Genomic DNA, 27,702 nt, shown 5'->3' with positions numbered 1-27,702 from the left:
AACACAGTGCAGGTAAACCTTGAAAAGGACGCCAGGCTCGCATGATGGCCATGGCCCCTTGAAACAGCTGATCGTCAGGGGTGCAGGGAGTCTGACCAACGCCAATCTAATACTGATGACTTATCCTGAGGTTAGGTCAGCAATTTCTGTAGCCCAGACAACCCGTTCAAGACCAAATCCAACTGCCTTATCCTTCTCTTCCCCGATATGCTAATGTCTATGGACAGCTTTACACTAATACACTAATTCAATAACATAAAAATATTGAATACAAACATTTACATACAAATGCTAAAGATAATATATTAGGTGACTAGTAACATATGTCACGAGTTCACTCATCTCTTCAGACATACCAAGCTCTTGTGGTCTCAAACTACAATTTTAGGCCCCCTGCACACGATGTGTGCGCCCCGTTGCCGTATTGCGGACCACATTTGCGGATCTGCAATACACGGGTGCCGCTCCGTGGGCATTCCACATCACGGATGCGGACCCATTCACTTGAATGGGTCCACAAATCTGGAGATGCGGAATGGTGCGGAACGGAAGCACTACGGGGTTTCGTCCCGTACTTCCGTTCTGCAAAAAGATAGAACATGTCCTATCTTTTTGCGGAACGGCCGGATCGCGGACCCATTCACTTGGCTGCCCCACGGACTTTGTTTTGCGGGCCGCAGCACGACCACGGGGTGCACACGTTTGTGTGCAGGGGGAAGTAAAATATGTTCTGTCCCATTGCATCATCATCCTTTAGTAGCACTCGTGTACTGAGTTGTTTTACTTTAATTTCATCCTCCGGGGCCATACTACAGATTAGTCCAATGAAAAGGTATCTCTACATCCTGTAAGAAATGTAAAGCTAGTTTCTACAACTTGCATATATTTCCTATCTACTCTGCACAGTAAAGAACCAGTTCTAGAAATCATCAATGCAATGCAGTCTTACCAATCCCAATGTTTTTTTGTGGTAGAAAATCTTTATTATTACTGTAATTAGTAGCTACTGACCCCTTATGGACATGTTTGGAAGTGGAGAAAAACGCAGTAAAGCTTATCTGTATGCTAGTCAGGCAGTGGAATGGATGAGTGAGCGGGAGGAGACGAGTCGAAGGCTCAGGCCTGTTCGTTTGAATGCTAAGTACTGCAGAGGAGTCACACTGCAACAGCCCATTCTCTCCGATAGCATTAACATTCCTGTCCGGCTGCATCGACACTTAACTCAGCTGTCATCAAGGGATTGGGTAATTGCAGAGCACACCAAGATGCGGTATGCGAAAACGACCGGACCAACCGCCTGGCTGTGCATGTGTGATACTCTACCCTTAGCACAAGACAGAAGGGAGCAAGAGTCAAGTTAAAAACTGAACAAACAGCCATCAAATTCCTGAATCAGACATAAGATTATACCCACTCTATACACGTGTAATAAACGGAAGCATGTTTTATAGTCTAAGTGGCCTCTTTGGAGACATCCATTGGCGCTCGCTCTGTACAGTATTCAAACAAAGTATTATGCGAATCGACTTAGTCCCTAGTCATCAATATCAGATAGGTGGGGGTCCGACACCCGGCACTCCCACCGATCAGCTGCATTTTTTACCTGCTCCCAACCGCAACTACAGCGGTGAGCAGGTATAATTACAACTATTGAAGTGAATGGGACGGCTCTGGCTTCAGTTGTTGTCCCATTGAAATTAATGGGATGGCTTAGGCTACTTTCACACTCGCGTTTGGTGCGGATCCGTCATGGATCTGGATCCACACCGATAATACAACCACATGCATCCGTTCAGAACGGATCCGCTTGTATTATCTTTAACACGAATCCGTCTTGAACACCATTGAAAGTAGTTTTCTATTGTGTCAGTGAAAACTGATTCATGCTGACACACAATGTAAATCAATGGGGACGGATCCGTTTTCACTGACACAATAGAAAACGGATCCGCCCCCCATTAACCTTTGCCTCTGCATCGTCAGGCGGACACCAAAATGCTGCAAGCAGCGTTTTGGTGTCCGCCTTCAGAGCAGAAAGGAGGTGGAACGGAGGCAAACTGATGCATTCTGAACGGATCCTTTTCCATTCAGAATGCATTAGTACAAAACTGATCCGTTTTGGACCGCTTGTGAGAGCCCATGACGGATCTCACAAACGGAAAGCCAAAACGGCAGTGTGAAAGTAGCCTTAGTTGTAATTACACCTGCTCACTGCTGCAGTTGAATCAGCAGGCAGGTAAACAATGAAGGGAAGGCAGCACTTGTACGAGTGCTGCTTTCTCTTCAAACAGCTGTTCGGCGAGGGTCCTGGGTGTTGGACCCCTGCCGATCCGATATGGATGACCTATTCTGAGGATAGGACATCACTATAAAAAAGCGGACACGCTGCAGAAGGGATTTTAATCAGCAGTATGTCAATTTTATTCTGCCGATTTCCAAAGCTGTTTTCATCCTATGCATTGTGAAAGTGAATGCCATGACACAGATTTTGCTGCAGTTTTTGCCACAGATCAGCAGCTAAATCTGAGTTGGATTTTTCAGGCCATGTCCATTGTGGGCGTACAATTTGTAAGGGGGACAGGAGATGTCATTGATGCAAGCAGTATTCACCGATTGTATTCATTATTTTATCACTGCCAACATAATTCCATACCGACTTCTCCACTAGTGGGAGCTCATATTTGATATGGTATCATACAGATGTCCTAGTTTAACAGGTTCATCTTGTTTTGTTATATTTCCTTTAACCCTCTTAAAGGGGTTTTCCAGGATTTTAATATTGATGACCTATCCTCAGGATAGGTCATCAATATGAGTTCACCTGGCACCCCCACCAATCAGCTGTATGAAGAAAAGGCTGCACTCCATGCAAGCCCAGCCTTCCCTTCATTGTTTACCTGCTTGCCGTTGACATCATAGAGGTGAACAGGTGTAATTACAAGCCGTCCCATTCACTTCAATGGGACAGCCCCTTCATATTCAAGTGTATACTATACAGCAATCATCAATATTACAATCCCAGAAAAACCCTTCGGTCCCCAGGAGCGCAGAGCAGACCGCTCAGATGCCATGGTCGCAATTGACCAAGTGGTTAGATTTCGTGATCAGCATAATTGCTAAGTGATCAGCATAAGTGTAAAACAGCAGGCACCCAGTGGCTACAGCGGCCGCTCAGCTCATGAGCAGGCGTCATCTGTGAACTCCCAACTTGAGCCATACAAGAAAAGGGGTTAAGTCTTGATGGTGCACTTCAGTGCAAAGATTATAATTACTTACTGGTAATTGGATTCACACAGCGGCACGGATTCACAGGTTACCCCACCTCCCCTAGGGACAGGAAACAACTTGGGAGATCTTTAAATAGCCCCCTCCCCTTACCTGCTCCAGTAAAAAACCGAGAAACTCTGATATGGATGCAACATAATGTTTTTTTTTATCTATTTTTCAAATAACAAAACAAAATACCCGCGTACAGCATCAAATTAATGCACAAATGTGGGGGGGGGGGGGGGGGGGGATTTCCCGTGCCACTGTGGAGACTAGAGGAAAAAACTATTATCGGTAAGTAATTATAATCTTTTCAAACGCCTCCAAAGTGGCACAGATTCACAGGAGGAATAACAGAGAAATTAATAACTAGGGTGGGACAACTGCAGATAGATAACACCCTGCGAGCAAACGATAAGTCCCTATTTTTTAACACATCTAATTGGTAATGATGAAAAAAAAAAGTAGAAGGCGAAGATCAGGTGGCTGCCTGGCATATTTGTTCCAGAGAGACATCGGCTGACTCTGCCCAGGAAGCTGCGACATCTTTGAAGTTGTAGCAAAACAGGATTGCCGATTTGATCCATCTTCCAATGGTTGTCTTGCTTGCTGCCTGCCCTCTATTTGGCCCAGCAAACTGAATGAAGAGTCTGTCTGTCTTCCTGAAAATTTCTGTTGACTTAAGGTAAGCTAACACACATCGGTGAACATCCAGATTCTGAAAATGCCTTTCTTCCAGACAACCTGATGGAGAACCGAATGATGGCAATGAAATTTCTTGCACAGTGAAATTTTGAGACAACCTTGGGTAAAAAAGAGGGTGAGTATTTCAACACTATCCTGTCATCTCTTACAGTTAGATAGGGAGGTCTACATGAAAACGGTTGTATTTCGCCCACTCTTTTAGCTGTAGTAACTGCAACGAGGAAAATTGTTTTAAATGGACAACAATCTTAAAAGGAATTTCAGATAACGGCTCAAAAATGATATTTTTGTAAAACTTACCAGTAAAATCTCTTTCTCGCTCTTCATTGGGGGACACAGAGACCGTGGGGTATAGCTATGTCCTCTAGAAGGCGTTGACACTAGTAAAAGCTGTTAGCTCCTCCCCTGGCAGCTATACCCCCTCCAGCCTGGAGAGAGAGCTTCAGTTTGTGAGAAGCAAGTAAACCAACGAAAAACGTGGAACAGCAACAATGCCGAAAACCGAACCAGGTTCTAAACAGCAACAGCCACAACTGTGGCCAAACAACAATACTGGGTGGGTGCTGTGTCCCCCAATGAAGAGCGAGAAAAAGATTTTACTGGTAAGTTTTACAAAAATCTTGTTTTCTCGCCCATATTCATTGGGGGACACAGAGACCGTGGGACGTCAGAGAGCAGTCCACAGGGAGGGAAAAACACAGACCCATAGAGCAAGCGCCCCTGCAGGCAACTAAGAACTGCCGCTTGCAAGACCATGCGGCCCAAAGGCGGCGCCCGCCGATGCATAAGTATGCACATGGCAAAATTTAGTGAATGTGCGTGAGGACAATAGCCGCCCTGCACAACTGCGCGGACGAACCTTGAATCCTCCGAGCCCAAGATCGCCCACCGCTCTGGTGGAGTGAGCCGTTACACCAAAGGGCGGGACCCTGCCCCGGGTGCAGTATGCTGAAGCAAATGCAGACGTGCAATTGCCACCCTGGAGGCCGCCAATGCCTTGCGAGGACCCTCCGGGATGACAAAAAAGAAGAGTCCATACGCCGGAAGGAACTGGAAGCCGGCAAATAAATCGTTAGAGCCCTGACTAAGTCCAAATGACCTAACTTCCTTTCCCTAGGGTGTGAAGGGGAGGGACACAGTGATGGAAGGACAGTTTCTTCATTGAAATGGAAATCAAAGACCACCGTCGGGAGACAGGAAAGAACGGGCCGGGGAACCGCTTATCCCTGTCAGAACCAGGAGGTTCTCTTCAAGAGAGAGCCCCAAACCGGACAGCCGTCTGATGGATGTGATAGCCACAAGAAAAAAACACCTTCCAGGACAGGAGTCGGAGTGACATCTCCCGCAAGGGTTCAAGGGGAGAATTCCGGAGCGCTGAAAGGACAAAGATCAGATCCCAAGGCGGTAAAGGAGGACGGTATGGAGGAACCGTATGTGCCATTCCCTGAAGGAAGGTATTATGGGCCCCGGGTGAGTCAGAGGACGCTGGAAAGGATACACAGCGCCGAACCTGACCCAGCAAGGAACTAATGGCCAACCAAAAACCCAGGCCCGCAGGATCCACCCCTGCTAAAGGGAAGCACTCCACGAAAAACAGTAAGTGGTCCACCAATGTCCCCCGAGCCGAAGAGGCTTGTGGGGAGATTGAGAAGCTGGCTGATAAACTACCGAGAAAAGAACGCCTGAATGAGGCATGTCCAACCGCAAGCCAAGGAATCAACACATTGGATAGGTAAGAGTAGAGACGATATGAGAATCCCCGGCGGTGGAGTTCCATCAGCGACCGTGTATTGACGGTGTAGCAACACTGCTCGACGGAAATTTCGACCAGACCAAGATGAGAGAAAAGAACGCCTGCCTCAAGGAGGAAGAATAGAAGGGGTGTTCCGTTCCAGGAACGAAAACTCCATCAGTCGTGACAGCACCCCCACTCAGCCTGGCGTGGTGAGTCTCGTAGTCTAGCTACGGAATGTGCAATGAAAAGTCATGACTACATCGGACTGACATGGCAGTCACTAGTCAAGTCTCAAGAGAGGTAGTTGTAGATACGGGTAGTACACCCAGGACCAACGGGTAGGAATCACCTGTAGAAGGAGGAATACGGAAAACGTCACAGCCCAACAGTCGGTCCGGAACAAGACTGGAAGAAAAAAAAAAACAGAACTAATACCCTGCATCACCGTGCAGATGAGGGGAAGTAGTAACGTAGGAGCTACCAAGGTTTGCGGAGTGGCCATGAACCCTGAGCCAGAGAAGGAACAAACGGAAGGAAAAAGGGGCAGGGCGAAGCCCATTCCCCATCTGAGACTGGCAGTACACAGAAGTAGCCACCGGATGATAGCGGCGGTGCCATACTCCGCCTAAGGAAGAGGCCATGTAGCGTACGCCACCGAATTAGTCGTTAGAAGAAACCATCACCTGACGAAGGAGCCGTGTAGGAGGAGCCAGAGTATGTAATGGCTACTCCAGGACCCCCATACCGTAGGAGCTGCAGCGTGACCTGCCAGCACAAACTGAGGGGCAGAGTAGAGGAATCCGGTAGAAGCCACAGTATCATACTGCCCCAGGGAAGAAGAGCTAACCTTAAACACTCCACCTGGGAAGGGCGTTGAACAGGAACAACCGCCAAGCCAGCGCCAGGGTAGAACCCCTACCTGAGGGAAAGCCCCACTGCAGTGACTGCGAACGCTAGTACCAGCGTAAAATCCGCACCAGCGGAGGAGAACAGGCTGCAAAGCTAAACCAGAGTGCCAGCACAACCACTTCCCACATCAGGAATGGTGGAAAGAGAATATAGAGTCAGTGTAACACTGGACTTACTGGAACGTAATCACAATATTACGTGCCATGGTGTACGCACTACATATTGTTGAAGACACATATTGGAACAGTGGAGGACCATGGAGATGTGGGACGCTAGGACACATGAGTGACGCTGGGCAACCCCCTGAGGAGAGAGGTTGTCATATTCATGCCCCAAACCGGAACTGAAGGAAAGGACACAACGTGGAAACAGCCACAGTATCCACTGGTGGAATACCATTATTAGAAGAGTACAGGGCACCAGCGTGTATTGATACGCGCTATGCTCCACTTGTAGAAGAAGCTAATGCCTCTATAGCCCAGGCGTAGTTGAAGTGCAACATCCAAGATGTGTACTCATTCCCCACAGTAGTGGATCACTGTGGAAAGGGCAATGTTGCAATTATCCCACAAATGAAAGGGGGTAATGCTTAAGGCAAGCACTGCACTCAGTGGTAGTGCAAGTACCCCACCATGAAGGGTGGCAATGCAGTAATGCATCTAGCAGGAACTGAATCCAAGTAGAGAGAATACGCCTCTTACGGAAAAGGCAAGGCATATGGAGAGTCCCGTATCAATACCCCACCTACGTAAGGGGGTAAGACATACAGTAAACACTGAACCAAGGATAATGCCATAGCGCCACCTATGGAAGAGGCTAATCCACATAGTACTGTCCCCAGTGGGAATGCAGTTCCGCCACCTACTAAAAGGGAGAACGCCTACAGCCGGCACTGAAAAGTTCTAGTGCGGTAAACCCCAATGGAGGGAGGTAATATCAAAGGGAGTACTGCATCCAGTAGTAGTGCAAATACCCCGCCTAACGAAGGGGGTAATTCATACGACAAGTACTGCTGTCTTCCTCGGACGCCATCCTGGAAGATCGCACTGGAATCACGGCAGAGACCGAACAACTGATCCCCCCTTCGGACCGAACCTCTCCAGGAGGGAGGGAGGGAGGGTGCGTCTGAGCGTGACGCTAGGGAGGAAGGGTGGGGGTGTGGAGGTGACCGAGGAGGAAAATATCCTGCTCTGGCCCGCTGTGTGTAGCCTTGACTCTCAGAATCTTGCCATGGCAGTCACAGGCTAGCCGGTGGGAGTTATCAACCAAACTACCCGGGGGTGGAATGGGAACTTCTAGAGGTTCACTCACCGGATAGCGCAGGCGGTGCTTTATCAACCAAAGGACCCCGGAGGGAGATTGGGAAGTCAGGAGATCCATCATTGGATTGCGCAGGCAGTGCTTATCAACCAAGCGACCTTGGAGGGTGATTGGGAAGGTCCAAAAGGTCCATCAGTGGATTTCGCAGATAGTGATTTCTCAACCAAAATTACCCCGGAGGGTGATTGGGAAGGTCTGGAGGTCCACCATTGTCTTACGCAGGTGGAGAATACCAATCAAGCGACCCCGGAGGGTGGATTGGGAACTGAGAGGTCCTCCTCTGTCCGTGCTAGGACACGGGCCCAGTCTGGGGCAGGACCCGTATCTTTTATGGACTTTATTTATTTTTAAATAAAACTGGGATGTCCAGCCTCAGGTGACAAAGGGCAGGAAGGGGTTAAATCAGCGGCATTATACCCATTGCCGTGCAGCTAGGCATAATCCTGCGCCAGCCTCAAGAGATGGCTGGCCAGGAAGGGTTAACTGCCCTGAAAAACCGGGGGCGGGGCTCTGCGGGCTAGTGGGGGAGGGGGGAAGTAAGGCGGGAAGAATTTGCGTCAGACCGAAGCCGCTGTCAGGCCAGGGCAGAGAGGAAGAAGTGCGCCGCGCGGGATGTATGTGACATTTGAATGCGCCCTCCGGTCGTGGACAATGCCGCGCGGGCCGGAGGAAGAAGGAAGGGGTAGGCCCAAAATGAAGCCGGGGCCTAAATTTAACGGCGCACGGACACAGTGCTGGCAGTTCTCTTCTGGAGCAGCGCGCTTAGCGCCCCCGCTCCCTGGAAAGGGGGATTATGGCGCTGGGGAGCGGGAACCTCCTCCACTCCCCTCCTGTAGTGAGGTAAATCAGAGCACAGCGGTGCGCTCGGCCGCCCGCTGTGCCTAACAGTGCCTGCAGGAGAAAGGGCCGTTAACCATCTATGTGCCAGTGTCAGTAACATCCACATAGTAAGCGGAGACGTCAGTGCCGCTTCTCTGCCAGCGCCGGCGATGCTGGGCACTTACTGTGTCGGCACAGAGGGGAGGGAATACACCAAAGGTCCAGGGCTAGGATAAATGAAGCCCAGTGTCTGGCCTGGGGAGGGAGGGGGAAGTAGAGAGCCCGGTGTTTGCCAAAGAGGGAGGGAGAGGGTTAACATACTCACCTAGTCCCGTGTACACACCTCATGTTCCTCCTCTTCTCTTCACCCTCCCAAAGTGAGCCCATAAGGTCACCTTCTCCAGCAGGGTCACCTCCTCAGCAGCTGGCACCGGAGTGGCAGGAGTCTGGTATGGCGGGAGGGTCTTGTCTTTGGCGGACCTAGGTGACCCCTTGGCTGGCGGGATGCAGGGGAGCGAGGCTGCCCTGGTCCACCTTGTCTTCTGTGGGGGAGGCAGCAGTGCGGGTGACCGGCACTGGCGCAACTCGACCCCGGGAGAACAGGGAGGCGAGGCGTCCACTGTCTTCCCATCTGAAAAAGGAAAAAAATAAAACTAAAAGAAAAAATCTTCAGGAGATCCCTGCAGAGGGAGGTCTTGCCTCCTATTGACACTAGAAAAAACTGAAGCTCTCTCTCCAGGCTGGAGGGGGTATAGCTGCCAGGGGAGGAGCTAACAGCTTTTACTAGTGTCAACGCCTCCTAGAGGACATAGCTATACCCACGGTCTCTCGGTCTCTGTGTCCCCACAATGAATATGGGCGAGAAAGAAGAATCGATTAAAACGGACAATACTAAATTTAGATCCCAAGGAGGGACTGTGGATCTGACTATAGGTTCATTCCTCCATGCCCCTTTTACAAATCTTTTAACAAGATGTAAGTCTGCCAATTTTGTATCTAGAAAGGCACTTAGGGCTGAGATATGGACTTTATTGGTACTGACTTTTAAACCCTTATTTAGGCCCTGCTGCAAGAAATATAGAATGACAGATACATCTAGGGCATCGGCAGTTTTTTATCTATTTTTGGAGAATTAAAAAAAAAGTTTCGCAGCCTTTATGGTAAATCTTTGATGTAATAGATTTTCGACTACATAAAATAGTAGAGATTACCGACTCCGAAAGACCTTTTTTCCTCAACAATTCCCGCTCAGGTTCCGACCTCGAGTGTAATACTGGACCCTGATGATGGTCTGGGAGAGGTGGCAGGATCCAGAAATCCCCTGCTGATATGTTCAATAGTAGGGGGAACCAAGATCTTCTTGGCCAGTATGGAGCGACTAGGATTAGTTTGGACTTTTCTTTTAACACTTTTGACAGAATTTTTGGAATTAGAGCAAACGGGGGAAATGCGTACAGGATCTTGTTCGGCCAAGGATGGGAGAGTGAATCCACGAACAAAGGGCGGTCTCTGTAGGACAGGTAACAAAATTCCTCAGTTTGTTTGTTCTGCTGCGTTGCAAACAGGTCTAGGTGTGGTATCGACCACCTCTTTGTTCTCTGAAGGAAAACCTGTCGATTTAAACTCCATACCCCTTCTTTCAAATTATCTCTGCTTAGAAAATCTGCGATCCTCTTGTCTTATCCCCTTATATGGACTGCCGTAATTGACTGTATATTCTTTTCTGCCCACTGAAAGATTTTTCTTGATACCTTTGCCGAGGATGCACTTTTTGTACCTCCTTGTTTGTTCAGGTAGGTGACCATAGTGATGTTGTCTGCAGTGATGGCCAGTTCGCAGTGTTAGGCCTCATGCACACGACAGTTGTGTGCACCCGTGGCCGTTGTTCCGTTTTCTGTGATTTTCTGCGGACCCATTGACTTTCAATGGGTCCGTTGAAAACTCGGAAAATGCACCGTTTGTCATCCGCCTCCGTTATCCGTGTATCCTGTCTGTCCAAAAAATATGACCTGTCCTATTTTTTTGACGGACAACGGTTCACGGACCCATTCAAGTCAATGGGTCCGTGAAAAAACATGGATGCACACAAGATTGGCATCCGTGTCCGTAGGCTACTTTCATACAGACGGATACGAAGATCCGTCTGCATAAAAGCTTTTTCAGAGATGAGTTTTCACTTCGTGAAAACTCAAATCCAACAGTATATTCTAACACAGAGGCGTTCCCATAGTGATGGGGATGCTTCTAGTTAGAATATACTAAGAACTGTATACATGACTGCCCCCTGCTGCCTGGCAGCACCCGATCTCTTACAGGGGGCTGGGCTGTGATACGCACAATTAACCCCTCAGGTGCTGCACCTGAAGGGGTTAATTGTGCGTATCATAGCCCCCTGTAAGAGATCAGGGGCTGCCAGGCAGCAGGGGGCACACCCCCCTCCCTCTCCAGTTTTAATTTAATTGGTGGCCAGTGCGGCCCCCCCCCGGCCCTTTCTCCCTCTATTGTAATAATATCATTGGTGGCACAGTGTGCGGCCCCCCCTCCCTCTATTGTATTAATATCATTGGTGGCACAGTGTGCGGCCCCCCCTCCCTCCCTTTATTGTATTATCATTGGTAGCCAGTGTGCGCCCCCCCCCGCCCCCCTCCCTTTATTGTATTATCATTGGTGGCCAGTGTGCGGCCCCCCCCCCCCGGCCCCCCCTCCCTTTATTGTATTATCATTGGTGGCCAGTGTGCGGCCCCCCCTCCCTTTATTGTATTATCATTGGTGGCCAGTGTGCGCCCCCCCCCAGCCCCCCCTCTATTGTATTAATATCATTGGTGGCCAGTGTGCGGCCTCCCCTCCCCCCCCCCCCAATACTTAGCACTATTAGAAGGATCATACTTACCTGCTGCGCTGTCTGTGATCGGCTGGGAGCTCCTCCTACTGGTAAGTGACAGATCATTAAGCAATGCGCCGCACAGACCTGTCACTTACCAGTAGGAGGAGCTCTGGCCGGTCACAGACAGCGCAGCAGGTAAGTATGATGCTTCTAATATTGCTAAGTAACCATGGCAACCAGGACTGCAGTAGCGTCCTGGTTGCCATAGTTACCGATCGGAGCCCCAGCGATTAAACTGGGACTCAGATCGGAACTCTCCGCTGCCACCAATGATCGGGGGGGGGAGGCCGCACACTGGCCACCAATGATATTAAAACAATAGAGGGGGGGCCGCACACTGGCTACCAATGATAATACAATAAAGGGAGGGAGGGGGGGCCGCACACCGGCTACCAATGATAATACAATAGAGGGAGGGAGGGGGGCCGCACACCGGCTACCAATGATAATACAATAAAGGAAGGGGGGCCACACACTGGCCACCAATGATATTCAAACTGGGGAGGGAGGGGGGTCTGCCCCCTGCTGCCTGGCAGCCCCTGATCTCTTACAGGGGGCTATGATACGCACAATTAACCCCTTCAGGTGCGGTACCTGAGGGGTTAATTGTGCGTATCACAGCCCCCTATAAGAGATCGGGTGCTGCCAGGCAGCAGGGGGCAGTCATGTACACAGTTCGTAGTATACGGTATTCTAACTTGAAGCGTCCCCATCACTATGGGAACGCCTCTGTGTTAGAATATACTGTCGGATATGAGTTTTCACCATGTAACTCAAATCCGATGGTATATTCTAACAGTGGCGTTCCCATGGTGATGGGGACGCTTCAAGTTAAAATATACCATCGGATTGGAGAAAACTTAGATCCTATGGTATATTAACTCCTGACTTTACATTGAAAGTCAATGGGGGACGGATCCGTTTGTAATTGCACCATATTGTGTCAACGTCAAACGGATCCGTCCACATTGACTTGCATTGTAAATCAGGACGGATCCGTTTGGCTCCGCACGGCCAGGCGGACACCAAAACGACTTTTTTTTTCATGTCCGTGGATCCTCCAAAAATCAAGGAAGACCCATGGACGAAAAAACGGTCACAAATCACGGACCAACGGAACCCCGTTTTGCGGACCGTGAAAAAATACTGTGGTGTGCATGAGGCCTAAGCCGACGAACACATGCGATCTGCCATCTGGGAACTGCCTGCTCCCGGTGACCGCATGTGTTCCAGAGCGGCTCGCGGCGCAGGCAAGGACTTACCTCTGTATCGCCGGGCTTGGGAATAAAGATGGCAGATCGCATGTGTTCGTCGGCGAACACTGCGAACTGGCCATCACTGGTTGTCCGATAGGATTTTTACATGCCTTCCTTTTACTTCCAAATGAAGAGCTCTTAGGGCTTCCCACACTGCTGATAACTCCCTTAGATTTGAGGAGGATAGGCTTAGATTTTTGCACCACGTCCCTTGTACTACAGACAGGTCTGAATGAGCCCCCCAACCGGATCTGCTGGCGTCTGTTGTTATATAGGGACTATTTGTCGCCATGACACTCTGTTGCATAGGTTTCTTTTGTCTAGCCACCATATTAAAGAGTCTTTCTAATGAGAATATGCTTTTGTCCCAGTTTTTTTTAACATGAACGCTTGTAGGACCCGAGAGTTTGTTTGTGCCCATTTTACTGCAGGAATTGAAGATGACATAAGGCCCAGTACCTTCATCACTACCCAAATAGCTACTTTTCTTTTGCTCTGAAAAATAGAAATTTCCTAGTTGACTTTTGACAGCTTTTCTACTGGGAGGAAAGTCATCATAAGATGCGAGTCCAACAACATGCCAAGAAAAATCATCATCTTTTCGGGATGAAGATCAGATTTTTCGAGATTTACCATCCAGCCTAGGTCTTTCAGATCCTGCTGTACTACGTTCAAGTGATTCTCCAATTTTTATTTTGAATCTGCGGCAATGAGGAAATAGTCCAGATAATGGATAACAAGTATCCCTTTCTGATGTAAACTTGCTACTACCTCTGACATAACTTTTGAGAAGACTCTGGGGGCTGTAGTTAGGCCGAAGGGAAGAACCTGGAATTGAAAATGGGACACCTTTTCCCCCGCTGAACCGCAAACCTTAGATATTTGTGATGACCGCTGCATATAAGGATATGATAATATGCATCGGTCAGATCCAAGGTTGCCATACAAACGTCCTTTCTGAGAAGATTTATTGTAGACTTTATACTTTCCATTTTGAAATGCTTGCACTGGACCCGACGATGTAGGCCTTTTAAGTTTATAATTGCTTTCTGAGAGCAGTTTGGTTTTCTTACTAAGAAAATTGGGGAATAAAAACCTGACTTTTCTTCTCCAGGTGGAACAGGAACGATGGCTTTTTTCTGAAGCAGAATCATTAGTTGATTTAGGAGTACTGACTGATTTTTTTTTTAGGTCCTTGGTAATGCAAAACACATCTTGAGGAAGGGAGGAAAATTCTATTTTTAGACCTGACGATATTACATCTAATACCCAGAGGGATCTGGAGATTTTTTTCCCAGGCAGGAAGATTTTTTTTTTAGCCTTCCTCCCACAGCTCTTCTGGCGTCATTGATTGTTACGTTTTTGAGAGGAATTGGCTGGGTTAAAGAGAAATCCTCTACCCCTACCCCTACCTGTCTGCCATCTTCCTGAAAAAGCCCCTTTTTCTGGTGCTACCTGCCCCTTCTGGAAGAGTCGAAATTTCGTCTTTGCCAAAACTTTTGGGTTCTGATGGAAAACCTTTTTTCCCATCTGTGGCTTTTTCAATGATATCATCGAATACTCTGTCTCCCTCACAGGGGATTCTGCATAATAAATTTTTTGAAGCTGAATCCCCTGACCATGACCTCAGCCATAACGTTCTTCTAGTGGCATTGGAGAGGGCTGCAGATCTGGCTGCCAATTTTACAGTACCTACAGAGGCATCCACCAGAAAGTTTGCTGCCTGTTTTAACATGGGCAAGGAAGCAATAATATCCTCCCTTAGGCCCCTTTCACACGGGCGAGTATTCCACGTGGATGCGATGCGTGAGTTGAACGCATTGCACCCGCACTGAATACTGACCCATTCATTTCTATGGGGCTGTTCACATGAGCGGTGATTTTCACGCATCACTTGTGCGTTGCGTGAAAATCGCAGCATGCTCTATATTCAGCGTTTTTCACGCAACGCAGGCCCCATAGAAGTGAATGGGGTTGCGTGAAAATCGCAAGCATCCGCAAGCAAGTGCAGATGCGGTGCGATTTTCACACACGGTTGCTAGGAGACGATCGGGATGGAGACCCGATCATTATTATTTCCCCTTATACCATGGTTATAAGGGAAAATAATAGCATTCTGAATACAGAATGCATAATACAATAGCGCTGGAGGGGTTAAAAAATAAATAATTTTTTTTTAACTCACCTTAATCCACTTGATCGCGGAGCCGGCATCTCCTTCTGTCTTCATCTTAGCTGTGTGGAGCAACAGGACCTGTGGTGACGTCACTCCGGTCATCACATGGTCCATCACCATGGTAAAAGATCATGTGATAGATGATGTGATGACCGGAGGGACGTCACCACAGGTCCTGTTGCTCCACACAACTAAGATGAAGACAGAAGGAGATGCCAGCTCCGCGATCAAGTGGATTAAGGAGAGTTAAAAAAAAATATATATATTTTTTTAACCCCTCCAGCGCTATTTTACTATGCATTCTGTATTCAGAATGCTATTATTTTCCCTTATAACATGGTTATAAGGGAAAATAATAGCAATCTACAGAACACCGATCCAAAGCCCGAACTTCTGTATAGAAGTTCGGGTTTGGGTACCAAACGCACGATTTTTCTCACGCGAGTGCAAAACGCATTACAATGTTTTGCACTCGCGCAGAAAAATCGAGGGTGTTCCTACAACGCCCGTGTGAAAGAGGCCTTAGGGTTCCTGCCACTAAATACCCCTCTATCTGGTTAATCCAAATGGCCATGGACCTGGCAGTATAAGTAGCTGCTACACTTGGTCTTAAAATGGCCATAGAGGCTTCCCAGGATCTTCTTAAAAGGGCTTCACATTTTTTGTCCATGGGGTCTTTTAGAAGACCTACATCCTCAAAAGGGAGAGCAGATTTTTTTGTTATTTTTGCTACCGGAGCATCAACTTTTGGACATTTATCCCAAAAGATGGTATCCTCCTCGGTAAATGGATACTTCCTTTTAAAAATTCTGGGGACCCCAGACTTTTTCTCTGGGTCAGTCCATTCTTTATTAATAAGTCTGGTAATATTAGAATGCAGGGGAAAAACCCTTTTCCTTTTTTTCCCCAAGCTTCTAAACATAACGTCCTGGACGGACTTTTGTTGTTTAGAGTCTTTCAGATTTAAAGTCGCCCTTAGGCTCCATTCGCACGTCCGCAATTCCGTTCCATATTTTGCGGAACGGAATTGCGGACCCATTCATTTCTATGGGGCCGCATAATGTGCGGCCCGGATCCGGAAATGCAGACCCGCACTTCCGGGTCCGCAATTTCGATCCCGAAAAAATAGAACATGTCCTATTCTTGTCCGCGGATAAGAATAAGCATTTTCTATTAAGTGGCAGCGATGTGCGGTCCACAAAATGCGGAACACATATTGCCGGGGTGTCTGTGTTTTGCAGATCCGCAACACACACACGGATGTGTGAATGGACCCTTATTGTTTTTAAGAGAGAATCTGTCTCTTCAATAGAGCAAAGGGGACGACCGGACTCGTCCTCAGAGGAATCAGAGACGGAACCGGAAAGTAACTCCCCTTCATCAAAATCTTCCTCCTGCGGATATATTTCAGAAGGGAGTTGACAAGGAGGAGGAAGGTTTTTGCGATATGGACAACATTTTACAGTCCACAGCGCTGCTCAATTCCTCTTTGATAATGTTTCTGATATTATCCAGAAGGGAATATATTAAAAATGCATAATCAGAAGGAAGCAGCCTTTAGCCATAAAGAAAAATACGGATATCCCTCACCCCTGGTGAGACAGAAATTTCCTTGCCACCTCAAAGTGCAACACAGCTATAAAATCATATTTAACCCCCCCCCAGGGGAGGAGAGCTTACCCGGCTGAGTGCTTTGGTCGGGTCTGCAGACCTCCGGACGCTGTCTAAGTCACCTGGAGTAGACATCTTCCCAGTGTTTCTTTCTCCCAGGAAGGACGCTGGGAACTGATTCTTCCCTCCTCTTTCTTAAAGCGCTCGTTGCCTAAGGGAAGTATCCAGTTACAGCGGTTCCTGAGATCTCGAGCCCACCGAGATCTCGTCTGCGCACACGTGAACCGCCCGTCCTATCGCGATACTACGCATGGACGCTGCCCGGAGCTGCCTCCACTGGAGGACTTATGCCAGAGAAGCAGGAAGGGCAGCAACGCGAGCCCCGCGACCCTGTTCTCTGCCCAGCACAATAGGAAAGCTCACGGAATCTTCAGCTGGGTGTCCAAGAAAAAGAAAAACTCCTGCCGGAGCGTGCCCTTTGCAGGAGGATCTCCACACATCCCAGAGGGACAGGAAACAACTGGAGCAGGTAAGGGGAGGGGGCTATTTAAAGATCTCCACGTTGTTTCTTGTCCCTAGCGGAGGCTGGGTAACCACCTGTAAACCATGCCGCTGTGGAGGAGTTTGGAAAATAGTAAATACACACTGACTCTCCAGACACCAGAGGTGTGGGATTTTCCAGATTCAAATGCATCTTATGTAAAGTGTGACATATTACACTTATTAAATTTTTATTTTACTTACATATGTAGCGCTGACATATTCCGAAGCGCTTTAAAGACATTATTATTACTTGCTGTCCCTTGTGGGGCTCAGAAGCTAAGTTAAAGGGGTTCTGCAGTTCTTTTAAACTGCTGATCTGACACCCTGGACCCCCACCGATCTGCTGTTTCAGAAGGCAGCTGCGCTGGCAGTAAAGCTGCGGCCTTCGCGCTATTTATCGCAGGCCCAGTGACGTCACAACTAGTATCCCTGCCCTGGGCGAGGCTAAGCTCTGTTCACTTAAATTGAGATTATCCCCGTCCAGCCCAGTGATACTAGTCGTGACGTCACTGGGCCTGCGGTAAAAAGCAAGAAGGTCGCGGCGCTACTGCCAGCTCTGCTGTCTTCTCAAACAGCTGATTGGCGGGGGGGGGGGGGTCCCAGGCCGGGACCACCGCCGATCAGATGCTGATGATCTATCCAGAGGAGAACTGCAGAACCCCTTTAACTATCAGTATGTCTTTGGAGTTTGGGATGAAACCAGAGTAAATAAAATAAAAATCACAGAAAATAATGCAATTACACAATAGATGCAAACATTATATATAGACTAAACCCTCACTCAGATATGATAAAATCTGAGACTCTCAGCCAATATATTTTAATCAAAGAGCAGACCCTGCAAAATATATTGGCTGAGAGTCTCAGATTTTATCGTCTATATATAATGTTAGTATCTATTGTGTTTAATGAGCATTATTTTCCATGATTTTTTCCTTATAAATGTTGCCATGTACATACACGTATTTAGCTATCATATTGTGCAGGATGTTTTGCATCTTTTTCTGTGATTTTTGATAAATTCATGTGCATGAAGAAGGAGTGGCACCTTCAAATGTGAATGCGTTCCTATTATCTGGGAAGTAGCATTCTTGTGCACTTTTTGCCCAACCTATGCCACATGCGACTTTGATTAGGTGGTACATATAGGTGTGCATACTCCTCCTCTCATTGGTTGCTTGATGCATTCAGAGGTAACTAGGAGCAGCACACTATATGTGCAGAGTCTGCTCTCTTGAATGTAGATGCCCAACGGCATAAGTAGGTTTAGCTTAGGACCTGCCTGACTGAGACCACCTTGGAGCGGGTAGGTGGGCACAGATGTGTTTTGATCAAAATATATTGGCTGAGAGTCTCAGATTTTATCATATCAGAGTGAGGGCTTAGTCTATATATGATGTTTGCATCTACTGTGTGCATTATAGTGCATTATCTTTCGTGATTTTTTCCTTATAAATTTTTGCCATGTACATCCGCATATTTAGTTATCGTATCGTGCAGGATGTTTTGTATCTTTTTCTGTGATTTTTGATGAAACCAGAGTACCTGGAGGAACCCACATGGGGAGAACACGGGGAGAACATATAAACTCCATGTGGATGCTGCCCTCAATGCTAAACATTAAGCCACAGATCTGTGTATAAAATGTAATCCAGCACCAGATTTTGGACTCATCAAACAGGTCACTGCACGGATTAAAGGCTTGTTTATGTCATAGCAAGAATCGATTTGAAGGTGCTGCCCTGAATCATTTCTCAAAAACTTCTGCTACTGTTTTAAAACATGCTACCTGCAGATTGCACTGCATTTCAAGGTGAAAGGTTCTCTTTAACTTGTCCAAGCAAGAGCTCCAGCAAGCAGAAGTGCGTTTCTCTCTACCACAAAGCAAGCAGAATGCTAAAAAGTGCAAACACTACTGAATGTAGCAATGGGTGCCAAGAAGAGGGTGAGGTATAAAGGGAGAAACACATGACAGCAGGATCATACCATACAAATAAAGGTTGGCTATTTAGCCATTTTTTGCTTACAGTTTTCAAAGTACGGCTACGGTGGCTGACGGGTGAAAGGGCACATCAAATGTGTGAAACAGCGGCTGAAAGGGGGATGCTGGATTTACAAGAATACAGATCTAGAAATTGTGTTTTTTGTTTGTTTTTTTCAAATTAGCAACCCATCTGGATACTTTCAGTGGGGATGGAAAAATACATTTTGGCCTAAAGAGAAGAAGAGTGTGTGTAAATGCAACTGAAGTGGAGACTTACCTGTTTTCTGGCTTTCTCTTCCCGGGCCTGAGCCTTCATCTGCTGAACTTCAAGGGAGTCAGCTTTCCTTCTGCGCATGAACAAATCATGATTTCCAATACAAAGCTGTAAAATCTATGAAAAAATAAAAAAAAAAGGTTATTACTTATAACATAATAGAGTCTGTAGAGCCCTGTGCCACAAAACAAACATTACAAAATACAGGTCTCAATCCCTGTACCACTAGCTTTACACATGAACTAAATGAAGACCTGTCAATAGTTTTACAAATTAAACACTTTCACCATTAGTTTTACAAATATATAATTCTTAACTTCCACTGGCTCCTTAAAATTGGATTTTTGTATTTACAGTAAAATCCTTTTCTCGTTCAATGCATTGGGGGACACAGCACCATGGGTACTTGCCCAGCTGCCACTAGAAAAAGAAAAGTGTTTGCTCCGCCCAGGTGGGCTATACCCTCTCCACAGCACTAGGCTAATCAGTTTGTACCAATAGCAGTAGGAGAGAGAAACAAAAGCAAAGAACCAACATGACCTGGACCAGGAAAGGAAAAGAGAACAGCAGCCCAGTGACAAAAAGAAAAATGAAAGCAGAGGGTGGGATCTGTTTCCCTCAATGCATTGAACGAGAAAGGGATTTTACTGTAAGTACAAAAATCCAATTTTCTTGTTAATGGCATTGGGGGACACAGCACCATGGGATGTCCCAAAGCAGTCCCTGAAGGTAGGAAGAGAACAGTCATGCTAACGGTTGGGTGCCCAGGTGCAAGAGAACCATGTGACCCAACAGAACCAGTAAAGGCTATAGCATGAAATGGTAGAAGGGAAAAGCCAGGAAATGGCCCGAGAGGCTCCTGAACCAGGAAAAGTCCCAAGAAACAAATTGTGGGAGACCGCCAGGATCCCAAGGACATAGTGCATAGCAATAGATGGATAATAGTGCTGTATAGCCATGTTTTATCATGCTGAAATTTAAAACAGTTGTTATATCAAAAGCATAGTAATGAGGATGTGCGATTTAGATTCTCTCTCACATATTGAATACATTGTATAGACTTCTCTCCCCCCCCCCCTCTGGATCAGCACTCCTCCCCATTCGGCTCAGGTGCTTTTAACTAGCAGAAGTCTGCAAAGGGTTTATAAATTCCTACCACCTCTCAGTTGGTGTTCCTGAGAGGCTGTGAACAGGTGAGCTCTTTGCACCAGTTCACATGCGGTGCTGGACGGTGGCCGTCGCTGCTTTTGTGCTGTGCTGGTGGAGTGATGGGGCCCAGGGCCTAGGTGGCTTTGCTGTGGCTGCTGGGTCCTATTGCCTGCTGGAGCGGTGTGGGGGCACAATAGTCGCCGCACAGTGCCGCGCCATAGTTGGAGTAGGTCCCCACTTGAAGAGGCAACCTTGTCGTGGTAAGTGGGCCTATGCTCTTTGATCAAACTGTATACTAATGCCTCCTAATAGTGCATAGCAATAGATTGATAATAGTGCTGTATAGCCATGTTTTATCATGCTGAAATTTAAAACAGTTGTTATATCAAAAGCATAGTAATGAGGATGTGCGATTTAGATTCTCTCTCACATATTGAATCCCAAGGACAAGTGCCTGGGAGAAAATACCAGAAGCAAGGGGAAATACCCATCTCCACCCAAGGCTGGGGGAAAAAAATCTAGAGGAAAGGGAACAGGGCAAGATGTCTTGAACAAGAACAGAGAGGTGAACAAGTGCACACTGGAGAGCCAGAGGAAGGAACTGGAAGAACCCGGGCTCCCCATTAATGAAATAGGAGCACAGCACCACCGGAAGGCATCTCCTGGAAGGGACCTAGCCAAACTGCATAGAGAAGGATGCCCCAGAAGGAGGATCTATAAGAGGACAGATACAACAAGAAAAATATGATGGTTCCAGGAAGCCAGCGAGAGAACCTGAAAAAATGTCTAGGAAAAGGACAGGAGTCCTGATCCAAGGAAGGAACCTTCTGGAAAGAAGGCTAAAGAAAGACCCTGAGGAACACCCAGGAAGGGAATTCCGTAAAGCCCAGAAGCAAGGGGACCTGGCAAGGAAGATGACTCTGAATGGTCTCAGACCAAAAGACATGCCCTGCCGTGGGACAGAAATAAAAATAAAAAAGCAGCTAGACCTGCAAAAAACAGAGCAGGTTATGTCTGCCTCCTACGGACACTAGACTAAAACTGAGCCTAGTAGCTGTAGAGAGGGTATAGCCCACCTTAGCGGAGCCAACACTTTTATTTTTCTAGTATCAGCCTCCTAGTGGCAGTTGGGCATATACCCATGGTGCTGTGTGTCCCCATTACCATTAACGAGAAAGGGGGTTATCTTGGAAAAGAGTGAGGATAGGTCATCATTATCACATTGTTAGTATTTAAAAAATGGCATACACCCCCGTCCCCTAAGAGAATTAAGTAATGTCATAGCCAGACGCTTATTTCTGATATTTAAGGACTCTATAGTGACAGGGAGCATTCCACATGATTGGCGCTCAGTAAATGTGGTGCCAATATTCAAAAAGGGTCCAAAAACACAACCTGGAAACTATAGGCCGGTAAGTTTAACATCTATCGTGGGTAAACTGTTTGAAGATTTTCTAAGAGATGCTATCCTGGAGTATCTCAAAGAAAATAAGCATACAACACAGTGTCAGCATGGCTTCATGAGGGATCAGTCTTTTTAAACTAAGTTCTAGACTTGACCGTGGCAAATCAATGTTATATATATCTTGATTTCGCCAAACAATTTGATACGGTACCACATAAAAGGTTAGTATATAAAATAAGAATGCTTTACGGTAAGAGCAGTGAGACTATAGAATTCTCTGCCAGAGGAGGTGGTGATGGTGAATTAACTAAAAGAGTTCAAGTGGGGTCTGTATGTATTTCTGGAGTGTAATAATAATACAGGCTATAGCTACTTGAATTCTGGAGAGGTCATTGATCCAGGGAGTTGATCTAAATGTAAGCCAGCTAGGAAGCTGGCTTGCATTTAGACTGGAGCTGGATCCACCGCCACATATAGGGGTTATTAACCACCTCCGGACCGCCTAACGCAGATTCGCGTTCCGGAGGTGGCAGCCCGGCGCAGAGTCACGCATATACGCGTCATCTCGCGCGAGCCGAGACTTCCTGTGAACAGGCGCGCGCGCTCACAGGAACGGAAGGTAAGAGTTGATCTCCAGCCTGCCAGCGGCGATCGTTCGCTGGCAGGCTGGAGATGTGCTTTTTTTAACCCCTAACAGGTATATTAGACGCTGTTTTGATAACAGCGTCTAATATACCTGCTACCTGGTCCTCTGGTGGTCCCCTTTGTTTGGATCGACCACCAGAGGACACAGGTAGCTCAGTAAAGTACCACCAAGCACCACTACACTACACCCCCCCCCCCCCCCGTCACTTATTAACCCCTTATTAGCCCCTGATCACCGCATATAGACTCCCTGATCACCCCCCTGTCATTGATTACCCCCCTGTCATTGATCAACCACCTGTAAAGCTCCATTCAGATGTCCGCATGATTTTTACGGATCCACTGATACATGGATCGGATCCGCAAAACGCATCCGGACGTCTGAATGAAGCCTTACAGGGGCGTGATCAATGACTGTGGTTATCACCCCATATAGACTCCCTGATCACCCCCCTGTCATTGATTACACCCCTGTCATTGATCAACCCCCTGTAAAGCTCCATTCAGATGTCCGCATGATTTTTACGGATCCACTGATAGATGGATCGGATCCGCAAAACGCATACGGACGTCTGAATGAAGCCTTACAGGGGCGTGATCAATGACTGTGGTTATCACCCCATATAGACTCCCTGATCACCCCCCTGTCATTGATTACACCCCTGTCATTGATCAACCCCCTGTAAAGCTCCATTCAGATGTCTGCATGATTTTTACGGATCCACTGATACATGGATCGGATCCGCAAAACACATACAGGCGTCTCCCTGGAGCCTTCCAGGGGGGGTGATCACCCCATTCAGACTCCCTGATCACCCCCCCCTGTCATTGATCACCCCCCCTGTCATGCTGCATTCAGATGTCCGTATGATTTTTACGGATCCACGGATACATGGATCGGATCCGCAAAACACATACGGATATCTGAATGGAGCCTTACAGGGAGGTGATCAATGACAGGGGGGTGATCACCCCATAAAGACTCTCTGATCACCCCCCTGTCATTGATCACCCCCCTGTCATTGATCACCCTCTGTAAGGCTCCATTCAGACATTTTTTTGGCCCAAGTTAGCGGAATTTTTTTTTTTTTTTCTTACAAAGTCTCATATTCCACTAACTTGTGTCAAAAAATAAAATCTCACATGAACTCACCATACCCCTCACGGAATCCAAATGCGTAAAATTTTTTAGACATTTATATTCCAGGCTTCTTCTCACGCTTTAGGGCCCCTAGAATGCCAGGGCAGTATAAATACCCCACATGTGACCCCATTTCGGAAAGAAGACACCCCCAGGTATTCCGTGAGGGGCATATTGAGTCCATGAAAGATTGAAATTTTTGTCCCAAGTAAGCGGAACGGGAGACTTTGTGAGAAAAAAATAAAAAATATCAATTTCCGCTAACTTGTGACAAAAAATAAAAACTTCCATGAACTCTCTATGCCCATCAGCGAATACCTTGGGGTCTCTTCTTTCCAAAATGGGGTCACTTGTGGGGTAGTTATACTGCCCTGGCATTCTAGGGGCCCAAATGTGTGGTAAGGAGTTTGAAATCAAATTCTGTAAAAAATGACCAGTGAAATCCGAAAGGTGCTCTTTGGAATATGGGCCCCTTTGCCCACCTAGGCTGCAAAAAAGTGTCACACATCTGGTATCGCCGTACTCAGGAGAAGTTGGGGAATGTGTTTTGGGGTGTCATTTTACATATACCCATGCTGGGTAAGAGAAATATCTTGGCAAAAGACAACTTTTCCCATTTTTTTATACAAAGTTGGCATTTGACCAAGATATTTATCTCACCCAGCATGGGTATATGTAAAAAGACACCCCAAAACACATTCCCCAACTTCTACTGAATACGGAGATACCAGATGTGTGACACTTTTTTGCAGCCTAGGTGGGCAAAGGGGCCCATATTCCAAAGAGCACCTTTGGGATTTCACTCGTCATTTTTTACAGAATTTGATTTCAAACTCCTTACCACACATTTGGGCCCCTAGAATGCCAGGGCAGTATAACTACCCCACAAGTGACCCCATTTTGGAAAGAAGAGACCCCAAGGTATTTCGTGATGGGCATAGTGAGTTCATAGAACTTTTTATTTTTTGTCACAAGTTAGTGGAATATGAGACTTTGTAAGAAAAAAAAAAAAAAAAAATCATCATTTTCCACTAACTTGTGACAAAAAATAAAAAGTTCTATGAACTCACTATGCCCATCAGCGAATACCTTAGGGTGTGTACTTTCCGAAATGGGGTCATTTGTGGGGTGTTTGTACTGTCTGGGCATTGTAGGACCTCAGGAAACATGACAGGTGCTCAGAAAGTCAGAGCTGCTTCAAAAAGCGGAAATTCACATTTTTGTACCATAGTTTGTAAACGCTATAACTTTTACCCAAACCATTTTTTTTTTACCCAAACATTTTTTTTTTATCAAAGACATGTAGAACAATAAATTTAGAGCAAAATTTATATATGGATGTCGTTTTTTTTGCAAAATTTTACAACTGAAAGTGAAAAATTTCATTTTTTTGCAAAAAAATCGTTAAATTTCGATTAATAACAAAAAAAGTAAAAATGTCAGCAGCAATGAAATACCACCAAATGAAAGCTCTATTAGTGAGAAGAAAAGAAGGTAAAATTCATTTGGGTGGTAAGTTGCATGACCGAGCAATAAACGGTGAAAGTAGTGTAGGTCAGAAGTGTAAAAAGTGGCCTGGTCTTTCAGGGTGTTTAACCACTTCAGCCCCCAGTGCTTAAACACCCTGAAAGACCAGGCCACTTTTTACACTTCTGACCTACACTACTTTCACCGTTTATTGCTCGGTCATGCAACTTACCACCCAAATGAATTTTACCTCCTTTTCTTCTCACTAATAGAGCTTTCATTTGGTGGTATTTCTTTGCTGCTGACATTTTTACTTTTTTTGTTATTAATCGAAATTTAACGATTTTTTTTGCAAAAAAATGACATTTTTCACTTTCAGTTGTCAAATTTTGCAAAAAAAACGACATCCATATATAAATTTTGCTCTAAATTTATTGTTCTACATGTCTTTGATAAAAAAAAAATGTTTGGGTAAAAAAAAAAATGGTTTGGGTAAAAGTTATAGCGTTTACAAACTATGGTACAAAAATGTGAATTTCCGCTTTTTGAAGCAGCTCTGACTTTCTGAGCACCTGTCATGTTTCCTGAGGTCCTACAATGCCCAGACAGTACAAACACCCCACAAATGACCCCATTTCGGAAAGTACACACCCTAAGGTATTCGCTGATGGGCATAGTGAGTTCATAGAACTTTTTATTTTTTGTCACAAGTTAGTGGAAAATGATGATTTTTTTTTTTTTTTTTTTTCTTACAAAGTCTCATATTCCACTAACTTGTGACAAAAAATAAAAAGTTCTATGAACTCACTATGCCCATCACGAAATACCTTGGGGTCTCTTCTTTCCAAAATGGGGTCACTTGTGGGGTAGTTATACTGCCCTGGCATTCTAGGGGCCCAAATGTGTGGTAAGGAGTTTGAAATCAAATTCTGTAAAAAATGACGAGTGAAATCCGAAAGGTGCTCTTTGGAATATGGGCCCCTTTGCCCACCTAGGCTGCAAAAAAGTGTCACACATCTGGTATCCCCGTACTCAGGAGAAGTTGAGGAATGTGTTTTGGGGTGTCTTTTTACATATACCCATGCTGGGTGAGAGAAATATCTTGGTCAAATGCCAACTTTGTATAAAAAAATGGGAAAAGTTGTCTTTTGCCAAGATATTTCTCTCACCCAGTATGGGTATATATAAAATGACACCCCAAAACACATTCCCCACCTTCTCCTGAGTACGGAGATACCAGATGTGTGACACTTTTTTGCAGCCTAGGTGGGCAAAGGGGCCCATATTCCAAAGAGCACCTTTCAGATTTCACTCGTCATTTTTTACAGAATTTGATTTCAAACTCCTTACCACACATTTGGGCCCCTAGAATGCCAGGGCAGTATAACTACCCCACAAGTGACCCCATTTTGGAAAGAAGAGACCCCAAGGTATTCGCTGATGGGCATAGTGAGTTCATGGAAATTTTTATTTTTTGTCACAAGTTAGTGGAATATGAGACTTTGTATGAAAAAAAAAAAAAAAAAAATAATAAATCATCATTTTCCACTAACTTGTGACAAAAAATAAAAAATTCGAGGAACTCGCCATGCCCCTCACGGAATACCGTGGGGTGTCTTCTTTGCAAAATGGGGTCACTTGTGGGGTAGTTATACTGCCCTGGCATTTTCCAGGGGCCCTAATGTCTGGTAAGTAGGTAAATGACCTGTGAAATCCGAAAGGTGCTCTTTGGAATGTGGGCCCCTTTGCCCACCTAGGCTGCAAAAAAGTGTCACACATCTGGTATCTCCGTACTCAGGAGAAGGTGGGGAATGTGTTTTGGGGTGTCATTTTACATATACCCATGCTGGGTGAGAGAAATATCTTGGCAAAAGACAACTTTTCCCATTTTTTTTATACTAAGTTGGCATTTGACCAAGATATTTATCTCACCCAGCATGGGTATATGTAAAATGACACCCCAAAACATATTCCCCAACTTCTGCTGAATACGGAGATACCACATGTGTGACACTTTTTTGCAGCCTAGGTGGGCAAAGGTGCCCAAATTCCTTTTAGGAGGGCATTTTTAGACATTTGGATACCAGACTTCTTCTCACGCTTTGGGGCCCCTAAAATGCCAGGGCAGTATAAATACCCCACATGTGACCCCATTTTGGAAAGAAGACACCCCAAGGTATTCAATGAGGGGCATGGAGAGTTCATTGAAAAAAAAAATTTTTGGCACAAGTTAGCGGAAATTGATTTTTTTGATTTTGTTCTCACAAAGTCTCCCTTTCCGCTAACTTGGGACAAAAATTTCAATCTTTCATGGACTCAATAAGCCCCTCAGCGAATACCTTGGGGTGTCTTCTTTCCAAAATGGTGTTATTTGTGGGGTGTTTGTACTGCCCTGGCATTTGAGGGTCTCCG

General features: G+C 46.2%; 1 protein-coding gene across 2 annotated transcripts in view; it reads right to left on the bottom strand.

The window, feature by feature from the left end:
• NF2 (neurofibromin 2) overlaps positions 1-27,702 on the bottom strand; it is a 152,804-nt gene that overhangs the window by 84,723 nt on the left and 40,379 nt on the right. For both annotated transcript variants that reach the window (XM_040416684.1, XM_040416683.1), the window contains exon 11: positions 19,487-19,600. In XM_040416684.1, the coding sequence (XP_040272618.1) occupies positions 19,487-19,600 (114 nt within the window). The remainder of the gene's footprint in view (positions 1-19,486; positions 19,601-27,702) is intronic.

Source organism: Bufo bufo, chromosome 2 (genome assembly GCF_905171765.1).
Source record: "Bufo bufo chromosome 2, aBufBuf1.1, whole genome shotgun sequence".
NCBI lineage: Eukaryota > Metazoa > Chordata > Amphibia > Anura > Bufonidae > Bufo > Bufo bufo.
This window is presented reverse-complemented; position numbering and strand designations above follow the sequence as displayed.